Source organism: Bos indicus x Bos taurus, chromosome X, assembly GCF_003369695.1.
Source record: "Bos indicus x Bos taurus breed Angus x Brahman F1 hybrid chromosome X, Bos_hybrid_MaternalHap_v2.0, whole genome shotgun sequence".
Taxonomy (NCBI): Eukaryota; Metazoa; Chordata; class Mammalia; order Artiodactyla; family Bovidae; genus Bos; species Bos indicus x Bos taurus.
Genome location: NC_040105.1, coordinates 58,652,254 through 58,674,277, shown reverse-complemented (window position 1 = coordinate 58,674,277; position 22,024 = coordinate 58,652,254). Strand labels below are relative to the sequence as shown.

Here is a 22,024-nt window from a genome sequence, read left to right as displayed (position 1 = left end):
TCAGTAATGTCCTTTGATTATTAGGTAACTATCTGCCAGCCTCTCCATTACAGTTACCATGCATTCTTAGCTATGCCAACAACTGGCAGCAGTGGCTTGGGTAAGAGATTTCAGCAACTCTTTGGTGTAAACAATGTTGACTTTCTTCTTGCCTCGCTGTGGTCAGTATCAGGTGGAGAATTTCTTCTGTGAATTCCTGCCATGCTTCAATTATCATTGTGTTGATACATGGATCAGTGAAGTAGAGATGTATGCTGCTGTGGTGCAAGAGTACTGGAGTGGGGTGCCATCGCCTTCTCCGAGGGCCCTTATAAGGTCTTTTATTTGAGGACTTTCCTGGCTGTCCAGTGGTTAAGACTCCAAGTTTCCAAGGCAAAGGGCATGGGTTTGGTCCCTTTTCAGGGGAACTAAGATGCCACATGCCACACAGTGCTGCCAAGAGATTAAAAAAAAGATCTTTTGTTTTTGCTCAGCATTTAAAGGGGGAGCCTTGGCAGGTTTTGAGCAGATGAGAGACATAATTTGATTTATATTTTTAACAGATCACTATGGAATGATGTCTAAGATTTGCTTCAAAACATTCTGGAGAGCAGGGTACTACAGAGATTAAAAATGAAACAAGATAGGTCATACATTAATTATCGAAGCTGGATAATGAGTATATAATGAGTGTTCTCTATGCTGTTATGTAGATTTTTCCATAGTAAAATGTTACAAACAAAAATAGGCACTCTTGCTGCTTATTTGAAGTAGACTGTGAGGAGGGAAGGTTAGGAACAAGAAAAGCAATTGGGAAGCTTTTACAGTAATCCTTGAGAGATGGCTGGGGTGGCTTTGTCTGGAGTGGTAGCCCTGTGGAGGTGGTGAAAAGTGATTGGGTTCTGGATGAATGTTGAAAATAGAGCCAACAGGATTAGCTACGAATAGGATGCAAGGTGAGAGAGAAAGATAGGAGTTGGGGATGTTTCCAGATTTTGGCCCACACAGGGAGAAGGGTAAAGTTTCCATAAACTGAATGGAATAATCTCCAGTTAGAAGAGATGTGGAGGGAAAGATCAACATGAGTTCAGTTTTAGATATTCAAGTTTGAGATGTCTATCAGTTATCATAGTGGAAATAAACTGATGGTTGTCTGTGGGAGTTTGTGAGGAAGTTTTACTCTGAAGACATAAATATGGGAGTCATTGTCGTGTAGATATCTTTACCCTGAACTGGGTAAGATCACTGAGTGAGTGTGTGTAGACAGAGAGGAGAATAGTACCAAGCACTAGATCTTGAAGCATTCCAGCGTTAAGTAGTTGGGGGAATAGGGAGAGAAAGCAGAGAAGACTGAGAAGTCATCAGGGAGACAGGAGGAAACCAAGAGAGTGTAATAGCCTAGAAACCAAGGAAAGAAAGCATTTCAAGGAGAAGGGAATGATCAGTGATGTAAAAATACTGCTGAAGTAAGATGAGGACTACAAATTGATCCCTGAATTTAGCAATGTGATTATTAGTTATCTGGATGAGCAATTTAGGTGGAGTGGTGATGGCAAAAGCTACATTGCCAAAGGTCAGGGCAAAGAAATAGAGTAGGAAGTTTGGAAAAGTAGGGAAAAGAAGTTCACTCTTTAAGATGGAAGAAATAACAAGTATGTACAGTCAGCCCTCTGTTTCCACAGGTTCCACATCCACAGGTTCAACCAATGGCAAATTGAAAATATTCAGAAAAAATTCCAGGGAGTTCCAAAAAGGAAATTTGAATTTGCCTTGCGCAGACAACTATTACATAGCATTTGCATTGTATTAGCTTTTATAATGATTTAAAGTATGGGAGGATATGAATAGGTTACATGTAAATACTTCGCCATTTTATCAGTATATAAGGGATTAAGCATCCATGGATTTTGGTACCCACAGGAAGTCTAGAACCAGTTCCCTGTGTATTACTGTAGCTCAGTCGATAAAGAATCTGCCTGCAGTGCAGGAGACCCAGGTTCGATCCCTGGGTCGGGAAGATCCCCTGGAGAAGGAAATGGCAACCCACTCCAGTATCCTTACCTGGAAAATCTCATGGACAGAGGAGCCTGGTGGGCTGCAGTCCATGGGGTCACAAAGAGTCGGACACAACTGAGCGACTAACACTTAACACTGTATGTTTGCTTGTTAACATATAGAACATAACAGTGTGCATGCAAAGAGAGTGACCCAGTGGAGAGGAAAAACTGTTGGATAGAGGTTTTTCAGTAGGTGAGAGAGGGGCGGCTTCAGGTAAGAACACAGATTGTTCTTCCTGGGTAACAGACTCAAAGGCAGAGTATGTAGGCACAGTATTAAGTAGGTGTGCTGCTGGGAATCTGCATAGTGCTCTTTTGATTGTTGTAATTTCCTCAGTGAGGCAGGAAACAGAATCATCAGCTGAGAGTAAGGTTGTGGGTGAAGTCTCCAGTCTAGAGAGAGAAGAGGTGTGAAATAGTGTTTTGGTTTGGGAAAGTGCAGTTTAACTGCCAGGCTGCATTAAAAATCTTCCCCCCAGGTGAGGGAGAGTGAACTGCAGGTGACCTTGTAAAGTGTGGTTGTGTTTTTCTCCACCTATGTTCTGCTTATACCAATATACTGTATTTGTTTACTATTGATTCCCATACAGGAAACAAGATTCTAAATTACTTACCAGTTTGGAATTAACTTAATGGTGGCTTAAAAGGGAAAAGGGGTTTTGGTCTCTTTTGCCACAGTAAAACTAGATGTCAGCTAGGAAAACAAAGCACACTCTACACTAGTATAAGCCGAATATGGGTGGGGGTCAAGTTTTATTAACATCATTGTTTTTCAGAGGTTTATTTAAGGGTATTTGTGATTAGTCACACATTTCGAGTACTTTGCTTTATAAAATCTTCATGGAGATTTCTTAATTCTTCCTACCTTCCAGCAGTGGGGAATACCCACATCTCTCCCCTTCTTTGGATTTGGAAACATTCATTTGGCAAGAATAGAATCTTACACTGGTGGTTTTGGGGTCTAGACTAGCCACTATCTACAGCCTCCATATCTGGGAGCTAGAACCTTTCTTCTGAGGATGAAAGTTTCTGGTAATCCTGGAACAGATTCTAAAGACTGGGTTAGAAACAGATGCCCCAGACAGCTCCGAATTTTGCCTAGACCGTGGACATACAGTCTATCTGCCACCTTTCCAGAATTCCTTTAGGGTCCTTATGTATCTTATCTTCAAGCCCCATTAAGCCTAAATCTAGATGTTTTAGGCCTTCCTTGAGGAAAAAAAAAAAGAAAGAACAGTTGTTAAAAATATGACATTTGAAGCCAGATTTCTGGGGTCCAAATCCTGGTTCCATCTCTTGTTTGTTATGTAGTCTTGAGGAAGTTACCTACCAGATCTGTTCCTCAGTTTCCACATCTATAAATGGAGATGATAAAATAGTACCTACTTAAGGAGGTGGTGAAGAACTTAACACAGTGCCTAACAGATACTGAACACTCAGTAAATATTTGTGATACTAGTAGTTGTACTTGTTACTGTTCATATTAATATTATTTCCTGGCATCAGTCTGACTTTGTTGATGTCCTGGCATTCATCCGCCAGCACCAAGTGTCTAGAATCATTAGACACTTGGTGCTGGTATAGGTGCCCCTTTTGACAGTAGAGGAATGTGGGCATGTCTGGAGTTACATACATGTATATTGAAGTCAGAATAAATTGATGGGCAGCCAGGAGTTTACTGTTAGGCTAACAGTAAATAGCTTTTGACTATGAGGGAAGTGAACTTTTTTAAAACAAGTGAAAATCTTTGACAAGTGGGGAAATGCAAGTATGTCTACTCAGTGACTGTTAAAGATGGTACTAGTAGAAAAGGAAATTAAATACTAAGATTAAAGGGCACCAAAAAAAAAAAAGAGAGAAAGCACCTTAATATTTTTTTCATATATTCCAAATTTTATTTGTGAATACAGATTGTTCCTGTTCTAAGATATTTCTGGTTCTTGCCTTCCGGCATGTATAGTCTATTAAGGGAGACCAGATACAAACATGAGAAAAGTTAAATAACACTCAAGTGACATCACCCATCAGACCTTGCAGACCCTTAGGGATGAGAGATCAGAAAGACTGGTGGCCACTGTTGGTGCTAGAATTTAAGTACATAACAGCTAAATAAGTTTTGTAGGCTGACTTTGAACCATTTATGACATGGTGTCAGTGACCAGACTTTGAGAAAATTGCTCTGATATCACCCATTTGTCTGTTCACAGATTACTAGGTATTAAGGGCAACCAAATGGACACTGCCCTGCAGCAGGATAAAAACTGCTGAGGACAAATGCACCAGGCCCATGGTGTTCAGCACAGATGTTATCTGCTTTTGAGGAGTACACACTGTTTTCTTTTAGGGCGGGTAATAAAATATTTCTTTAAAGAGGCAAGAAACAATTTAATTCCTAAATCAGTCTCTGGTGTTCTTTTTCAAAGATTTTTATTCTAACCACCCTATCTGATTCAATTCTCATCCCACAAGAAACTCCAACTCCCCTTACAAATGTGAACATGTAAGGATAGCATTTTCCCTCTAATGGAAGTATTTCAAAAACTCATTTCTCTTCTATAATTTCTGAAAAATAAGTAGAAAATTATTTCTTCTTAACCCCTTTAAAAGTAAACCACAGTGAGATATTACTTCATACTCATTAGGGTGGTAATAATCAAAAAAGCAGACAATAACAATTATTGGCAAGAAGGTGGAGAAATTAGAACACTTATGTGTTGCTGGTGGGAATGTAAAATGCATAACTACTGTGGAAAACAGTTTGGCAATTCTTCAAAAAGTTAGACATAGAGTTACTATGAAAGTGAAAGTGAAATCGCTCAGTCGTGTCCGACTCTTTGCGACCCCATGAACTGTAGCCTATCAGGCTCCTCCATCCATGGGATTTTCCAGGCAAGAGTGCTGGAGTGGATTGCCATTTCTTTCTTCAGGGGATCTTCCCAACCCAGGAATCAAACCCGGGTCTCCCACGTTGCAGGCAGACGCTTTACCGTCTGAGGCACCAGGGAAGCTAGAGTTACTATATGTCTTGGTAATTCCACTTCTAAGTATATATCTACAAGTTAGAGGTCCCCAAGACCACCCTCAAATTCAATAATTCATTAGAAGGACTCACAGAACTCAAAAGACAATTACACTCACAGTCATAGTTTATTACAGTGAAAGAATACAGATTAAAATCAGCAAAAGGAAGAGGTGCATAGGGCAGGGTCCAGAAGAGACCAGGCACAGAGCTTCCAGTTTCCTCTTTAAGTGGAATCTTGTGGATAGTGCTTATTTTTCTCAGCATTGATGTATGATAATACACACAGAGTATTGCCAACCAGCAAAACCACTCAAGCCTTGGGGTTCAGAGATTTTATTAGGAGTTGGTCACGTAGACATGACTGACCACCTGCATAGCTGGACTTAGTCTCTAGGCTCTCCAGTCCCTCCAAAGGTCAGGCTGATACCACATGACTCAGAGCTTCCACCATAAATCACATTGTTAGCAGAGACTAGCTGACATGGCCCAAGGCCTTCAGGTAAATAAAGACACTCTTATCAGACAGGACATTCTGAAGGTTAAGAGGTTACCTCTCAGGAGCTAGAGGCAAAGGGCCAAAGTTTTCTTTGGCAAAGTTAATCCTTTATTGCATGTTACCAAAGAGAAATGAAAACATATGTCCACACAAAAACTGGTACACAAATCTTCATAGCAGCATTATTTCATAATAGCTAAAAAGTAAAAATAGTCTAAATGTCCATCAACTGAAGAATGGATAAACAAATGCGGTATATCCAATATAATGGAATATTATTTGGCCATATTTTTAAAAGGATGAAATTCTAATACATACTGCAACATGGACGAACCTTAAAAACATGCTAAGAAAGAAACCAGATATAAACTGCCACCTATGATTCCACTTACATGAAATGCCCAGACTAGGCATTTCTATAGAGACACAAAGTAGATTAGTGGTTGCTCAGGGCTGGGATTGGGAACAGGGAGTGGCAAATAGAAATGAGATTTCTTTTGGGGGTCATGAAAATGTACTGGAATTACATAGTGGTGATGGTTGTACAACTCTGTAAATACACTAAAAACATTGAAATGTATACTTAAAATTGATGAGTTTTGTGGTGTGTAAATTATATCTCAGTAAAGCTGTTCTTTTTAAATGAGCATTAAAACACCACCACTCCTGTCACCTTAAGTGATTACAGTAGAAATGAGATATTTACAAAAGCATTTTGTTTAATAGAATGTGCCAAATATATATTTTTGGAAAAAAGTAAAAAGTTATTTGATTGGTTAGCATTTCTCCTTTATCACCAAGATATGTATGTGGACTTCCAGCTTTGAGTATGACCTTAGAATGACCTTTTTTGAAACTAGATGGATTTTATGGCAGTTTCCTAGGGACATTTCATTTTTCATCTAAGTACCTAATTCTTGTTCATATTATTGTCTTTTATTTTGAGTAATTTATATTTATGTCTCTATATTTTATAAATTTGATCTAAGAGAGATGATCTGTTTTTAGCTTCCCATCAGTTTTATGTCACACACTCATCTCCTTGAAAAGAAAACATTCCTTTTGCTTTCTCTTCCCATATTTTTGTCTATTAAACAGCAGAAGAGCACTATGCCCAACATTTTTAACCTTTTCCTATGGAATGCCTTTTGCTACTTGTTTTTTAAACGACCAGTTAGTTTCAGATAACAGAAGGTATCCAGATAAAAGTATAGTTTGGGCTTTTCATCATCCTTGTTTTCTTGAGGCTTTTCAAATCATAGAATTTTTAAGGATACAAATTTCAATGTAATGGAACAAACTCTTCCAGTTAAGCTAAGTTGGGGTGGGCTGTTTTAGGAATGCAGTAGGTGGCTAGAGTACCACTTAACTGAAAAGTAGGAGTTGAGGGTAGGGGCCAGTTTAGGTATAAAATCAGGTACTTTACAGGAAGTACAAGTAATAATGGGCTTCCCTGGTTGCTCAGACAATAAAGAATCCACCTGCAATTCAGGAGACACGGGTTCAATCCCTGAGTCGGGAAGATCCCCTGGAGAAGGAAATGGCAACATACTCCAATATTCTTGCCTGGAGAATTCCATGGACAGAGGACCCTGGTGGGCTACAGTCCATGGGGTCGCAAAGATTCAGACACAACTAAGCAACTAACACTTTAACTACTTTCACAAGTAATAACACGTGTGAGGTTGGATAAGATAATCTTTGAATTGTTGTTCATCCTTGGAATTCTTTATCCTGTGAAATTAGATTAAGTGGAATCTGCTCCCATTAAAGCTTTTGTGGTTGCCAGTATTCTTTTTTTTAATTGGAGGATAATTGCTTTACTATGTTGTGGTTTCTACTATACAACAACACATCAACCATAAGTGTGTGTGTGTGTGCACACACATATATATATCCCCTCACTCTTGAGCCTTCCTCGCAGCCCCCCATCCTACCCTTCTAGGTCGTCACAGAGTGCTGGGCTGGGCTCCCTGTGTTATATAGCAGCTTTTCGTTAGCTATCTGTTTTACACATGGTAGTGTATATATGTCAGTGCTACTGTCTCGATTCCTCGCACCTTCTCCTTCCCTTGCTGTGCCCACAAGACAGTCCTCTACGTCTGTGTCCTTCCCTGCAGATAGATTCATCAGTACCATTTTTCTATATTCCATATATATGCATTAACACACGATAGTTGTTTTTCTCTTTCTGACTGACTTCACTCTGTATAACAGGCTATAGGTATATCCACCTCATTTCAACTGACTCAAATTTGTTCATTTTTTATGGCAGATATTCCACTGTATATATGTACCACAACTTCTTTATCCATTCATCTGTTGATGGTCATCTAGGTTGCTTCCATGTCCTAGCTATTATAAATAGTGCTTCAATGAATATTGGGGGTACATGTGTCTTGAATTACAGTTTTTCAGAGTACATGCCCAGTAATGGGATTACTGAGCTATATGTTACTGAATTATATGGTAGCTTTATTCCTAGTTTTTAAAGAAATCTCCACACTGTTCTCCTTACTGGTTTTATCAATTTACATTCTCATCAGCAGTGCAAGAGAGTTCCCTTTTCTCTGCATCCTCTCCAGCATTTATAGTTTGTAAATTTTTTTGATGATGGCCATTCTAACCAGCATGAGGTGATAACTCACTATTATTTTGGTTTGCATTTCTCTAATAATGAGCAATGTTGAATATCTTTTCTTGTGTTGCCAGTATTCTCTCAAGTGTTGAATTTCTCAGTCTTTAAGGAGGCCTGCCAGGTTTTGCATTTTTTTAGTCTTTATTTGTATCCAAGGTCCTTCTCTATGTTTTGTTATCAAAAACCCAACATATAGATAATTGAGCAGTCTGCCCTCCAGATGGGTGTTTCCAAAAGATGTGAGACTTGGCTTTAATCATGGGAATTCCCACTATATCTTTTGAAACAAATCCTCCATTGCTTTCCTTCTTTTATTTGCAAAAAAAATATAAATACATGTGCATGTTAAATCCTTGGAAGGAAAATCGTAACATAGCCATAACAAATGGTAATTGAAACTAACTGAAGCACAAGAGTCTAGCAGTCATGGGCTAGGTTCTCTTTGCCTCCCTGTGAATCCTCAGTGCATATCCCATAGTGATACCTAAGAAATGTGTTACATCTATGAATGGAAGAATATTGTAAACTTAATTCCAGATTGTCTGTAACCATACTGTCCAGTAGAACTTTCTATGATGTGATGGAAATTTGTGCTGTCCAGTATGGTTGAAATGTGGCTAGTGTGACTAAGGAATTGAATTTTTAATTGTATGTAATTTTAATTTTATTTTATATGTAATTTAAGATAGCCAGTTGGCTACCTTAGCTACCATGTTGGACAGCACAGTTCTATAAGACCAATTTCAAGAAGTTAGGTTACTTAAATATTGGAGTTCCTGTGACGTTTTTAGAACCAGTAGCTGTTCTGGCAGTAATATTGATTCTGGTTTTCTTTCATTTGTTCAGAAGCATTTCTTGAGCACTTGCTAGTTCAATAGTTGATGACAATGCAAAGATGAATGACACAGCTTCTGTCTTTAAGAACCATGGCCAGGAATTTTACATTTGTTATGCTCTAAGTATAGTTTAAAAGGACCATTATAGAAGCATATGATGAGGTGATATTGGGGTCACAGAAAAGATACAGCATGACTCTTTATAGGGGCCAAAGAACAATTCTCAGAAAAACTTAACGCTTGTGCTAAAATTTAAAGAAGAGTTTGAAAAAAAAATATTTTTTTGCCTCTGTTTTTACTGTTTTGTAAAAGAGCAGATTTCCGGGCTTACTTGTAAGGTGTCTGTCATAGTCAGTTTAAGACCAACTTTCTCCCTGTCTTTCCTTTGCTTCCTATGAGCTCTCAGTTTAGGCCCAGGTATATAGAGCTTCCTCTTCCCCACACAGCCCTGCTGCCTTAACACATCTTTTCTCCCCACAGTGCTCAATAAAAAGTTGCATCACTGCCTTCCATGTCACCTGTGCCTTTGAGCACAGCCTAGAAATGAAGACCATCCTAGATAAGGGGGATGAAGTAAAGTTCAAGTCATACTGCCTCAAACACAGCCAAAGCAGGCAAAAGCTCAGGGAGTCCGAGTACCCCCTACACAGGGCTTCAGAGCAGAGCCAGGCCAAGAGTGAGAAGACCAGTCTACGGGCACAGAAGCTTCGGGAGCTGGAGGAGGAGTTCTATTCCATGGTCAATGTGGAAGATGTGGCCACAGAGCTGGGGCTGCCCATGCTAATTGTGGACTTCATCTATAACTACTGGAAGCTGAAGCGCAAGAGTAACTTCAATAAGCCATTATTTCCTCCAAAAGAGGAAGAAGAAAATGTCCTGGTACAGCCAAGAGAAGAGAGTATTCACACTCGCATGAGAATGTTTATGCACCTGCGGCAAGACCTAGAGAGGGTAAGGTGACCAACTATGACCTAGTGTATACATCTTGGTCTGCATAGGAATGGAGGCCACACTTCCAGATTAAAAAAAAAAATAACCCATTTATATTTGTAGTATAGGCTTCTATGCCCTTGTTTATCTTCTGATTTCATTGTGGCCCCAAATGTTGGGCTTAGTTGAAATTCTGCTAGACACATCAGAGAATAGAAGAGTCTGTCCTCACTTAGATGCTTTATGAACCTTAAATATGAAATAAATATTTCATTTGGTTTACTTTTTTTCCACTGTTAAACCTAAATTGGCTCAGCTATATTTTACTGACACACTTATGAGACTGCAGGCTGAAGAAAGAATGAATTTTGCTTAGGAAAGTGCCAGATTAGAGTTTCTTAAACTTGGTACTATTGACATTTGGGACTGGATGGTTCTTTATTGTGGGGGACACTATAAAATGTTTAGCAGTATCCCCAGCCTCTACCCACTAGATGCTAGTAGCAAACCCCCAACATGCCCAGTTGTGATAACCAAAAATGTTCCCAAATTACCAGATGCCCTCTAGGGGTGAAAAATTACTCCTGGTTGAGAGCCTCTGTGCCAGATAATTCAGTGTAACTCATGAGATACACACACACACACACACACACACACACTCACTCACACTAAATTAGGTACTGCAGGGATTTAAAGATAAGTTAGGTCCTGTGTTTACCCTAGAGAATCTTATAATCAAGTGTAATGGTAGCTTGTTTTTTTCTGTGCTACCAGAACTTGGAGAGGAACTAATAGATTTTTTGTTGTTCAGTCACTCAGTCATGTCCGACTCTTTGCGACCCCATGGACTGCAGCATGCCAGGCTTCCCAGTCCTTCACCATCTCCCAGAGTTTGCTCAAACTCATGTCCTTTCAGTCAGTGATACCATCCAAACATCTTGTCCTCTGCTATCCCCTTCTCCTCCTGCCTTCAGTCTTTCCCAGCATCAGGGTCTTTTCCAGGAGTCGGTTCTTCACATCAGGTGGCCAGAGTATTGCAGGTTCAGCTTCAGTCCTTCCAGTGAATATGCAGGGTTGATTTTACTCACTTTTTAAAATTTAACTCACACATATATATAGCACTTACTATGTGGTACCACTCTTCTAAGCATTTTGTAAATATTAACTCATAATCCTGACATGCATAAGAAGAAGGTACAGTTATCCCTATTTTCAGATGAATAAACTGGGACACAGAAAGTTTGAGTAACTTGTCCAGATGGGAGAGCATGAGAGAGTGAGGATTTCACCCTTGTGGCTATGGAAACTTGACTGAGCTGGAAGTGTGAGCAAAAAAAGCTACTTCCAGTCTTCCCAGCAGACTTTTATCCTACTGGTCCAGCACTCATTAGAATACTGGATCCAGCATTGCCACCATTTACTCAGGGATCTAAAGGGAAAGCTAAACTGTTAAGTCATCATTCAGTTTTCTAGCCTGACTGCACAGATAAATATCAAGCCCATGATGCCAAAGGAAGAGTAGACTTGAGAAGGTAGCTTTGGAGCTTTTGCTTGTGCTGCTGATTGATATGGGAACCATGATCCCACCATTGACCGTGCCATGTGAATACCTATGTAGCGGCTCTCTTTATGCAGCTTTTAGATTCTGTCTTCTCTCCTCAGCCCCCCATGCCATGTGACGTAAAATTAAGTTGTCTTAATTTTAGCCAAACAATGTTCAGTTGTCAGGTTTGTGTAACATGACAAAACTCTCTTATTTGTTGGGGGTTGGGCTTACAGGTCCGAAACCTGTGCTACATGATAAGCAGACGAGAAAAAATGAAACTATCATACAACAAATTACAAGAACAGATCTTTGGTTTGCAAGTCAAGCTTGCTAATGAGGAAGTTGCTGCAGGTAAGCTGTATAAATCTTATATCAATTGTTTCACTTAAAAATCTTTTAAATTCATTTGTTCTAGTCCAACCATGATGTAACATGGCCCATTTCACTGTTGACTCATGAGGCAAGAAATCCCAGGGTAGGGTTGGTGGAGTTGCAGGTCTAGGACAGATAACTTATGTCCCAGACAGATATTAGAGGCTGTTAGTTGGAGCCATGAAATGATTCTAAAATCATTGGATTCATTTAGAAATCAGTAGGATACGATCTGATCCTAGTTTCCGGAAAACATTTAATTCCAGGGTTACTCATCCTAACAGTCTGTTATATTAATAACAAATCCTTAGCCAGAATTTAGTAGGAGATCTGGGTTCTTATCTTTTCACTTATTCACTGACGTTTGTTGAGCACCTCCTATGAACTAAGAGCTGAGCTAGAAGACAGAGCAGTGAGCAAGACAGAATTCCTTCCTTCAGAGAACTCTGCCCACTTGGTGAGAGAAACAAGTGAACATAATTACAGTACTCTAAGCATAGGAGCTTGGCTGGAATGATGACAGTCATATTCAGAGATATTTGTAACCTCCCTTTGCCTCATTTAATACAGAGGTCAGTGGCAGAGCCTGGGCAACTAGGGGTCACTGGGCAATGTGTGCAGAATCCAGCTTCTGCCAAGGGCCAGCTATAGAGCAAGAGAGACACCCAGAAATAAGGTGTGAGGTAGGTGTCAAAGTCTTATGGAAAGTTGTGAGGATCACAGGCCACGGCAGAATGGTGTAGGAGGAAACAGCAGGGCTGCTCAGCCATAAGAGTACCATGATAGACAAGACAAGGAGAACCAGAGGACAGCAGGAAGAGCTTCCATGGTGCCAAGGAAATTGGCCCCTAGACCATGTGACTTCTAATTAGTGGGACCCAGCCCCATAACTGCTTGTGGCAGCAACAGATGGCAGGCTCTGGTAGAAGTGGGGGCTGAGTGTTCAGTTTAGACCTTTAGGGAACAGATGTCCATTGAGGCACCTAATAGTTGTCTTTTCTGTATGTCATCTTTGTGAGGCTACAGTGAGATGGTAATGGGCAAAGGTCAAGTCCTTATACAAAAATAAATTGTTTGATACTAGTGCCCTTTTGATTTCAGAACACTCAGAATAATAGAGAGGAATACTTGTCATAAATATGATTATAGGGTTGATATAACCAGGTAATTGATTGCCAGTACTCCCAAGGCCAAGCCCATAGCAGCAGAAATATCATGATTGGCAGAAACATCATGATTCTTTTCTGGGGGGCTTGCCACTACAAAACCTGCCCCACACCTCCATGATGGTCATTCATAGTGAAGAAATTATTTTAAGTTAAGGACATAAAATATATGGGAACCACCAAAACCTGTACTACATTCTTATGAGTTTGTATTTGACTTGCTTTAGGAAGACTGGAGGGTGTGATCTGAAATGTCTATGTTCAGAGTAAAAGAAAGGGAAAGTGTTGGTGGCTCAGTCATGTCTGACTCTTTGCAACCCAATGGACTGTATGGAGCCTGCCAGGCTCCTCTGTCCATGGGATTTCCCAGGCAATAATACCAGAGTGCCATTCCCTTCTCAAGGGGATCTTCCTGACCCAGGGATCGAACCTGGGTCTACCACATTGCAGGCAGATTCTTTATCACCTGCGCCGCCAGGGAAGCCCGAACATTCAGGCAAGTTCTGAATGCTATGCGGTACCCACTCATGCACATGTACAGACACACAAATAGGAAGACCCTATTCTAAACCACTGCTAGTGACATTCTTTTCAGAAATAGAAGGAGCAGAAAGGATGTATGAGGCATCACACTAGTCTTTGTGATTATTTTTACAGACTAGGAGAACAGAGGTGAAGAGGTTGGGAGTCACACAGCAAAAAGTGGCAGTGCTAAGTTTTCCACCTGTAGCAATCCCCACCCTAACCTCTAGTTCAGCTAACTTCAGCTGCTATATGCACATATCAAACACAGGTATTTGTTCAGTATTTGGAAGAGTGGTCACGTGAACTCTGCTGTAAGAATGTATGCCTTTATTTGTTTATTTTTTTATTGAAATATAGTTGCTTTACAAAATTATATTAGTTTCAGGTGTACAGCATAGTAATTCAGTATTTTTACAGATTGTACTCCATTAAAAGTTACTAAAAGATAATGGCTATAATTCCCTGTGCTATACAATATATCCTTGTTGTTTATTTTATACGTACTAGTTTGTATCTCTCAATCCCATACCCTAATTTTTCCCTCCCCCTTTCCCTCTCTCCTTTGCTAACCACTGGTTTATTTTCTATATCTGTGAGTCTGTTTGTTTTGCATATATAATCATTTGTATTATTTTTTAGATTCCACATATAAGTGATGTCATAAAGTATTTGTCTTTTGCTGCTAACGTATTTCACTTAGCATATTCTCTGGGTTAATCCATGTTGCTGCACATGGTAGAATTTCATTCTTTTTATGGTTGAGTAATATTCCATTGTGTGTATATATATATGTGTATGTATATGTGTGTGTGTATATATATATATAACCTCTTCTTCATCCATTCTTCTGTTCATGGGCTTTTCAGTTGCTTCCATATGTTGGCTATTGTAAATAGTGCTGCTGTGAAAATTAGGATGCACATACCTTTTCAAAATAGTGTTTTTGTTTTTTTCCAGGTATATACCCAGGAGTGGAATTGCTGGGTCCTATAGTAGTTATAATTTTAGCTTTTTGAGGAACCTCCCTACTGTTTTCCATAGTGGCTGCAGCAATTTACACACCCACCAACAGTGTACAAGTGTTCCTTTTTTTCCACATCCTCTCCAACATTTATTATTTGCAAACTTTTTGATGATAGGCATTTTGACAGGTGTGAGGTGAAATCTCATTCGGGCTTTGATTTGCATTTCTCTAATAGTTATCAATGTTGAGCATCTTTTCATGTACCTGTTGGCCATCTATATGTCTTCCAAAAAATGTTCAGGTCTTCTCCCCATTTTTTAATTGGGTTGCTTGTTTTTATAATATCAAGTTGTATGAACTGTTTTATGTATTTTGGATATTAACTCATCATTGGTTGTACCATTTACAAAAATTTTCTCCCATTCTGTAGGTTGTCTTTTCATTTTGTCAGTGGTTTCCTTTGCATGCAAAAGCCTTTAGGTTTAATTGGGTCCCATTTGTTTATTTTTGCTTTTATTTCTTTGGTCTTATGAGACAGATCCCCCAAAAAAACTACTGCTGTGATTTATGTCAAAAGTGTTCTGTTTTCTTCTAGGAATTTTATGGTTTCAGATATAACATTTTAGGTCTTCAATCCATTTTGAGTTTATTTTCATAAATGGTGTGAGGAAGTGTTCTAATCTCACTGTTTTACATGAAGCTGTCCAGTTTTCCCAGCACCACTTGTTAAAGAGACTGTCTTTTCTCCATTGTATATTCTTGCCTCCTTTGTTGTAGGCAAGTGTAACTGACCACAGGTGTGTGGGTTTATTTCTGAGCTCTTTAGTCTGTTCCGTTAATCTATGTGTCTGTTTTTGCACCAGTACCATGCTGTTTTGATTACTGTAGCTTTATAGTATAGTCTGAAGTCTGGGCACATGATACTTCCAGCTTTGTTCTTTTATTTCAAGGTTGCTTTGGCAGTTCAGGGTCTTTTGTGGTTCCATATGAATTTTAGGGTTATTTATTGTAATTCTGTAAAAAATGTAGTATGGCCATTTTAACAACATTAATTCTTATAATCCAAGAAATGATTTGTGGTTTCACATATGATATATCCTGGAAAACATCCCATGTGCTCTTGAAAAGAATGTGTATTTTGCTGTTTTGGGATGTAATATCCTATAGATACTGGTTAAGTCCAACTTGTCTATTGTGTCATTTAAGATCACCATTACTTGTTAATGCTCTTTCTGGGTGATCTGTCCATTAATGTAAGTGGGGCATTAAAGTCTCCTACTATTACTGTATTATTGTCAGCTTCTCTTTCATCTCTGTTAGTATTGGCTGTTTATATTTGTTGTTCCTCTATTTGGGTATATGTGGTAACAAGTGTAATACCTTCCTTTTGTATTCCTCCCTTTATCAGTATTTAATGCCCTTCTTTGTCTTTGTTATAGACTTTGTTTTAAAGTATACTTTGTCTAATTAAGAGTATTGCTGCCCCCACTTTCTTGTTATTTCCATTTGCATGAAAACAGATGCTGTTATTTAGATTGGTTGTTAAAATGAACCTTTCTTTTTTTAATCTCAGGACTTCCTGTGACAAATGCACTAGAAAATTCATTGTTTTACCCACCACCAAGAATTACCTTAAAGTTAAAAATGCCCAAATCAGCCACAGAAGATGGCAGTAACAGCTCCACAGAGCCTGATCATGGACCTCTCTATCCTGATGACAGCTCCCCTGCTTGTAATATGAGGAGCATGCAGGTGGCTCAAGATTCACTGGAAATGAGAATGAAGTCATACCCAAAGCATCCACAAGAGAGCCAGACTGACTGTTTGCTGACCAATCCCAGTGATGATAGAAGTGAAGCAGAGGATCCCAGTCCTGCTTGCAAACCTCCATCTCCTAAGTTCTATCATGGGCAGTCTCTGGGAAAGCCTCTGGTCCTTCAGGCTGCCCTGCATGGACAGTCTTCCATTGGGAATGGGAAAAATCAACCTAATCCCAAGTTTGCCAAATCCAATGGCCTAGAGGGTACCTGGTCTGGGGATGTCACCCAAAAAGATAGCTCAGGTGAGATGTTCTCTGACCAGGAGCCCATGCTCAGCTCCCACTTGGGTAGTCAGGGCAGCCTTAGAAAATCTACTGTGGAGCACTCCAGCAGGTCCTTTAAGGAGACCACCAATAAGTGGGTGAAGATCACAGAGAACCTCCAGCGCTATGTGAAGGCAGCCAAGAATATTAACCCCAAAGAGCAGCTCTGGGGCAAGCAGCTTGTTAGGCGGTCTGCAGGGAGAGCTCCATATCAGGAGAATGATGGGTATTGCCCAGATGTGGAGCTGAGTGATTCAGAAGCAGAAAGTGATGGTAATGATGAAAAAGTCAGGGTAAAGAGAGAGAGTTCTGATAGGGAAAATCCTCCCCATGATTCCAAACGGGATTGCCATGGTAAAAGCAAGACATATCCTGTTTCCCACAGTTCAATGCAGAGGTGATTAGAAATTCCAAGAAAACCTCCATCTTTGCCTTTGCCTCATATATTGGGGAAAACTCATACACCAAAATGACTCTAGTATATGTTGGGAGAAATTGTAGTAAAAGGGAATATAAATTTTTCCACACTAAATTGGCTTGCAGTTTTTGAACTGGTATCAAGTCTAGTTTTTACAAGCACATTATAGGGATTACATACTGTCCAAAAGTTTGGGTGGTTGTGTTTTTTTTGCCAGAAGCTAGTGAGAACAGCTGGGACCAGAGTAATTTGCTCCGTAAATACTTTGGGGCAGCATTCCAATTATATTAACACATTGATATACATACATATTAAGAGTCCATGCATTGTTAATGGATTTGCAAGAGACCATGATTATCAGACACTAAAACTACTTATCTTTCGAAGCTACAGCATGTGACTCCCGGACCTGGTGTCTGTAGGAAGTTTCTAACTCCACTGGTACCTGGAAACACTCTTCAGGGAGAGACCAGGGACCAATATTTCAGATACTGTCAAATTCACTACCCTCTTCCTTTGCTCTGCACAAGGTTGAGTTCCTTTCACAGTATCTTAACTTACCAAGTCAATACACCTAATGCTTATAAGTGTTCAGTGCCTGTTCCTAGACTTGCTTGTTGGGGACACACTCGTAACTATTTCACCCAGCTAACAAGCATAAAAAGCTAACTTGTGGATAGTGTTTACAAAAGTACTACTTCCAAGGAAAATGCTCTGATTCTCTCAGTTTAGGCGCTTGTGAAGGATCCCAGAGCCTTTCCCAAAGTGAGAACATTTCTGAGGGATTTGTATCAGGTCAGGGTTTTTGTGTTAACTGTTTTCAAATAAGTTTGGCTTAAATAAGTTTGGCTGACAGTTTTTGTATGCCTGCTTTAATGTTTATAAAAGTTTTTATTGAGGTATAATTAAAAGATAATAAAGTGCAGAGAAGTTAAATATTCTTATCTGCTTTAATTTTGAAACAGATTTTTATTGTCAAACAGAATTTGAAAGCATGTGTTTAAAAACACATGGATATAATTTAGCTTTGTACCAACTATGAGTTCAAGGCAATTTCCAAAACAAAAAGGCTGGAGCTGTTTTTCAGAAGTTGCTCATACTCTGTTCCCAAACTATCAGCCTTGATTAATCCTGGGGAAGAAGAGAATAGTTAGGTTTGTGGAGGATAAAACATACCTGCTTCCCATTTAAAGAAGAGGAAAATGTTAACAGTTTTTAAAATGTGAAGCCAACTATATATAATTCTCTGCTCACTTTTCTTAGCCTTAAATTAATGTTCTCTTTCTTCTATTTTGGGAACATGTAGTGAGACTTTTCAGACAATGAGGCCATTTTAGATTTTTAAAGTTGCTTCCTGGTGAAATATCCCAGCTGCAGTAAAGGCAGGGGCCCTTCTCTCCATAAATATGGGAAACTCAGTAGTTTTCAAAACCTCTTTCCCACTTTTGTTTCTGTAGCTGTCTTTGGTTTTATTTCTTCCTCCTTTTCTGAAAATTTCTGTATTTTGCCTCTCCTTTGGCTACACCTTCAAAATGTTTCTTTTGTGCCTGTGTACATGTGTGAACATACCATAGCATGTGTGATCAGTGTCCTGTATTTCATTTGAATACAAAGGAAAAGGCTATGGATTATCCAAATGAGGAAGAGAATTTCTCCAATTTATGCACTAGGTTTCTGTACTTTTTCTTTGCATTTCCTGGGTTAGATAATAATTTGACACCTTCATGATAATGCCATTCTAGTGGAGCTATGTTATAAACTCCTCTGTTAAAGGCCAGTACAGTAACCTGTGTCCTTTCATGCCTTTCAATTCTGAGTGAGTGGGAAGAAAAGCAAACATTGAAAAAAGTGCTTCAGCCAAATTCCATATATGTAATGCCATTGGGATAGTATTGACAAAAATAATTTCAGTCAGGGAAATATAGTTGTAATATTTTTACAGAATTTTCCTAAATAAATGAAGGAGCCTTCAGCTGTATACATTTCAACTGCCCCAAAATGTATTTGCTACATTTTGCTGTTGTTTGAAGTATTACCTCTTAACCTTCTTGTTAAATCTTTTTCATTTTGTCTTATATAGTCCAGTTTTCAAAGACAAACTGTCTTTTTTCAAATGTCACCTTTTTACCAATACTTTTTCATTAAATTATGAAAACTGCTAACTGCTGTCAGTGTGGTAATTTTTTGGGCATCTGGGTTTTCAAAAAACTTACATATGTGCCTTTTATTTAAAAAAAATCTTATTCATTAAAACAGATGGTAAGGGGAAAGGAAGAAGAAGGAGTGATTGAATGTTTAGAAGCACAAATTCATGATTCGTGTCAATAGCAGGGACCAAAGAGAACTCTGGGGAATTGGACTCTACCTGGAAATCACAATTTCATTGGGCTGATAAGATGGAACCATAGGGTCAACAGAAATCACTAGGAAAATGGATCCTATCTAAAGTCACAAAGCTCAGAGGGCTTAGATCAAGCCTCACTTTTAGATACACATTCTTTACAATATTCATTCTATTTGGAGTCATGTGAGTATATTAATGTAATAAAGGTTATATAGTGTCATGGGGATTTTGAGGGCATTATAAACATTTTCATTATGTTCACAAAATGTATTTGGTAAAGGTCACTGGATAAATCATTAGTGAAGATAGTTAAAAGATAATTATCTTTTATAGTTTCTCTCCCCCTTCTTCTCATTTCCTCTCCTCCTCCCCCTCTCCCCCTGCATTTTCCCCAATACCACATTCATAGATAACTCTTTTGATTCAGTAAATTTCTAGGTAAAATGTTGTGGTACCAAAACTACAAATACTGCTCTTTTAGCCAACAAAAGCTTTGGGTTTATGCTGATGACTGTATTTCTAATAAGAGACGAACTTTTGTTTTTACGTTGAAGAAACTTTCAAATTCACAGAATAAACCAGAGGATATACAGTCCTGGGGCTAAAAAAAAAGGACTTTACAGTCCTCAGTATGCATGCTGACCCTTAAGAATGGAAGAAAAATACATGATAGGATTAAAACCTGATTCACCACTGAATAATTATCATGTAATATTTTCAAAAATGTATCTTATTTATAACAAATATTCATTAGATTTTCACGACCTTAATTCACATTTTTCAAGTTTTATGAAAAGCATCAATTACATATTGACTTTTTTATAACTTTTAATAAAGGCCTGCCCTGAGACTGTCTCTCCTACACATCAGTTCAGTTCAGTTCAGTCACTCAGTCATGTCCAACTCTTTGTGACCCCATGAATCGCAGCACACCAGGCCTCCCTGTCCATCACCAACTCCCAGAGTTCACTCAGACTCACGTCCATCGAGTCAGCGATGCCATCCAGCCATCTCATCCTCTGTCGTCCCCTTCTCCTCCTGCCCCCAATCCCTCCCAGCATCAGAGTCTTTTCCAATGAGTCAACTCTTTGCATGAGGTGGCCAAAGGACTGGAGTTTCAGCTTCAGCATCATTCCCTCCAAAGAAATCCCAGGACTGATCTCCTTCAGAATGGTTGGATTGACTGGTTGGATCTCCTTGCAGTCCAAGGGACTCTCAAGAGTCTTCTCCAACACCACAGTTCAAAAGCATCAATTCTTCGGCGCTCAGCTTTCTTCATAGTCCAACTCTCACATCCATACATGACCACTGGAAAAACCATAGCCTTGACTAGATGGACCTTTGTTGGCAAAGTAATGTCTCTGCTTTTCAATATGCTATCTAGGTTGGTCATAACTTTTCTTCCAAGGAGTAAGCGTCTTTTAATTTCATGGCTGCAGTCACCATCTACAGTTATTTTGGAGCCCCAAAAAACAAAGTCTGACACTGTTTCCGTTTCCCCATCTATTTCTCGTGAAGTGATGGGACCAGATGCCATGATCTTCATTTTCTGAATGTTGAGCTTTAAGCCAACTTTTTCACTCTCCACTTTCACTTTCATCAAGAGGCTTTTTAGTTCCTCTTCCCTTTCTGCCATAAGGGTGTTGTCATCTGCATATCTGAGGTTATTGATATTTCTCCCAGCAATCTTGATTCCAGCTTGTGCTTCTTCCAGCTCAGCGTTTCTCATGATGTACTCTGCATATCAGTTAAATAAGCAGGGTGACAATATACAGCCTTGACGTACTCCTTTTCCTATTTGGAACCAGTCTGTTGTTCCATGTCCAGTTCTAACTGTTGCTTCCTGACCTGCATACAGATTTCTCAAGAGGCAGGTCAGGTGGTCTGGTATTCCCATCTCTTTCAGAATTTTCCACAGTTTATTGTGATCCACACAGTCAAAGGCTTTGGCGTAGTCAATAAAGCAGAAATAAATGTTTTTCTGGAACTCTCTTGCTTTTTCCATGATCCAGCGGATATTGGCAATTTGATCTCTGGTTCCTCTGCCTTTTTTAAAACCAACTTGATGTACATCAGCAGATGAATGGATAAGAAAGCTGTGGTACATATACACAATGGAGTATTACTCAGCCATTAAAAAGAATACATTTGAATCAGTTCTAATGAGGTGGATGAAACTGGAGCCTATCATACAGAGTGAAGTAAGCCAGAAGGAAAAACACCAATACAGTATACTAACGCATATATATGGAATTTAGAAAGATGGTAACAATAACCCTGTGTACGAGACAGCAAAAGAGACACTGATGTATAGAACAGTCTTATGGACTCTGTGGGAGAGGGAGAGGGTGGGAAGATTTGGGAGAATGGCACTGAAACATGTAAAATATCATGTATGAAACGAGATGCCAGTCCAGGTTCGATGCATGATACTGGATGCTTGGGGCTAGTGCACTGGGACGACCCAGAGGGATGGTATGGGGAGGGAGGAGGGAGGAGGGTTCAGGATGGGGAACACATATATACCTGTGGTGGATTCATTTTGATATTTGGCAAAACTAATACAATTATGTAAAGTTTAAAAATAAAATTAAAAAAATAAATAAAACCAACTTGAACATCTGGAAGTTCACAGCTCATGTATTGCT

At 39.2% G+C, this 22,024-nt stretch overlaps 1 protein-coding gene across 3 annotated transcripts in view; it reads left to right on the top strand.

Annotated features, from left to right (window-relative positions):
• The window catches only part of JADE3 (jade family PHD finger 3), a 138,884-nt gene extending 119,693 nt beyond the window's left edge, over positions 1–19,191 (top strand). For all 3 annotated transcript variants that reach the window (XM_027533555.1, XM_027533554.1, XM_027533556.1), the window contains 3 exons: positions 9,509–9,979; positions 11,738–11,855; positions 16,105–19,191. In XM_027533555.1, the coding sequence (XP_027389356.1) occupies positions 9,509–9,979; positions 11,738–11,855; positions 16,105–17,015 (1,500 nt within the window). In that variant the 3' untranslated portion in view covers positions 17,016–19,191. The remainder of the gene's footprint in view (positions 1–9,508; positions 9,980–11,737; positions 11,856–16,104) is intronic.
• The last annotated feature ends 2,833 nt before the right edge of the window (positions 19,192–22,024 follow it).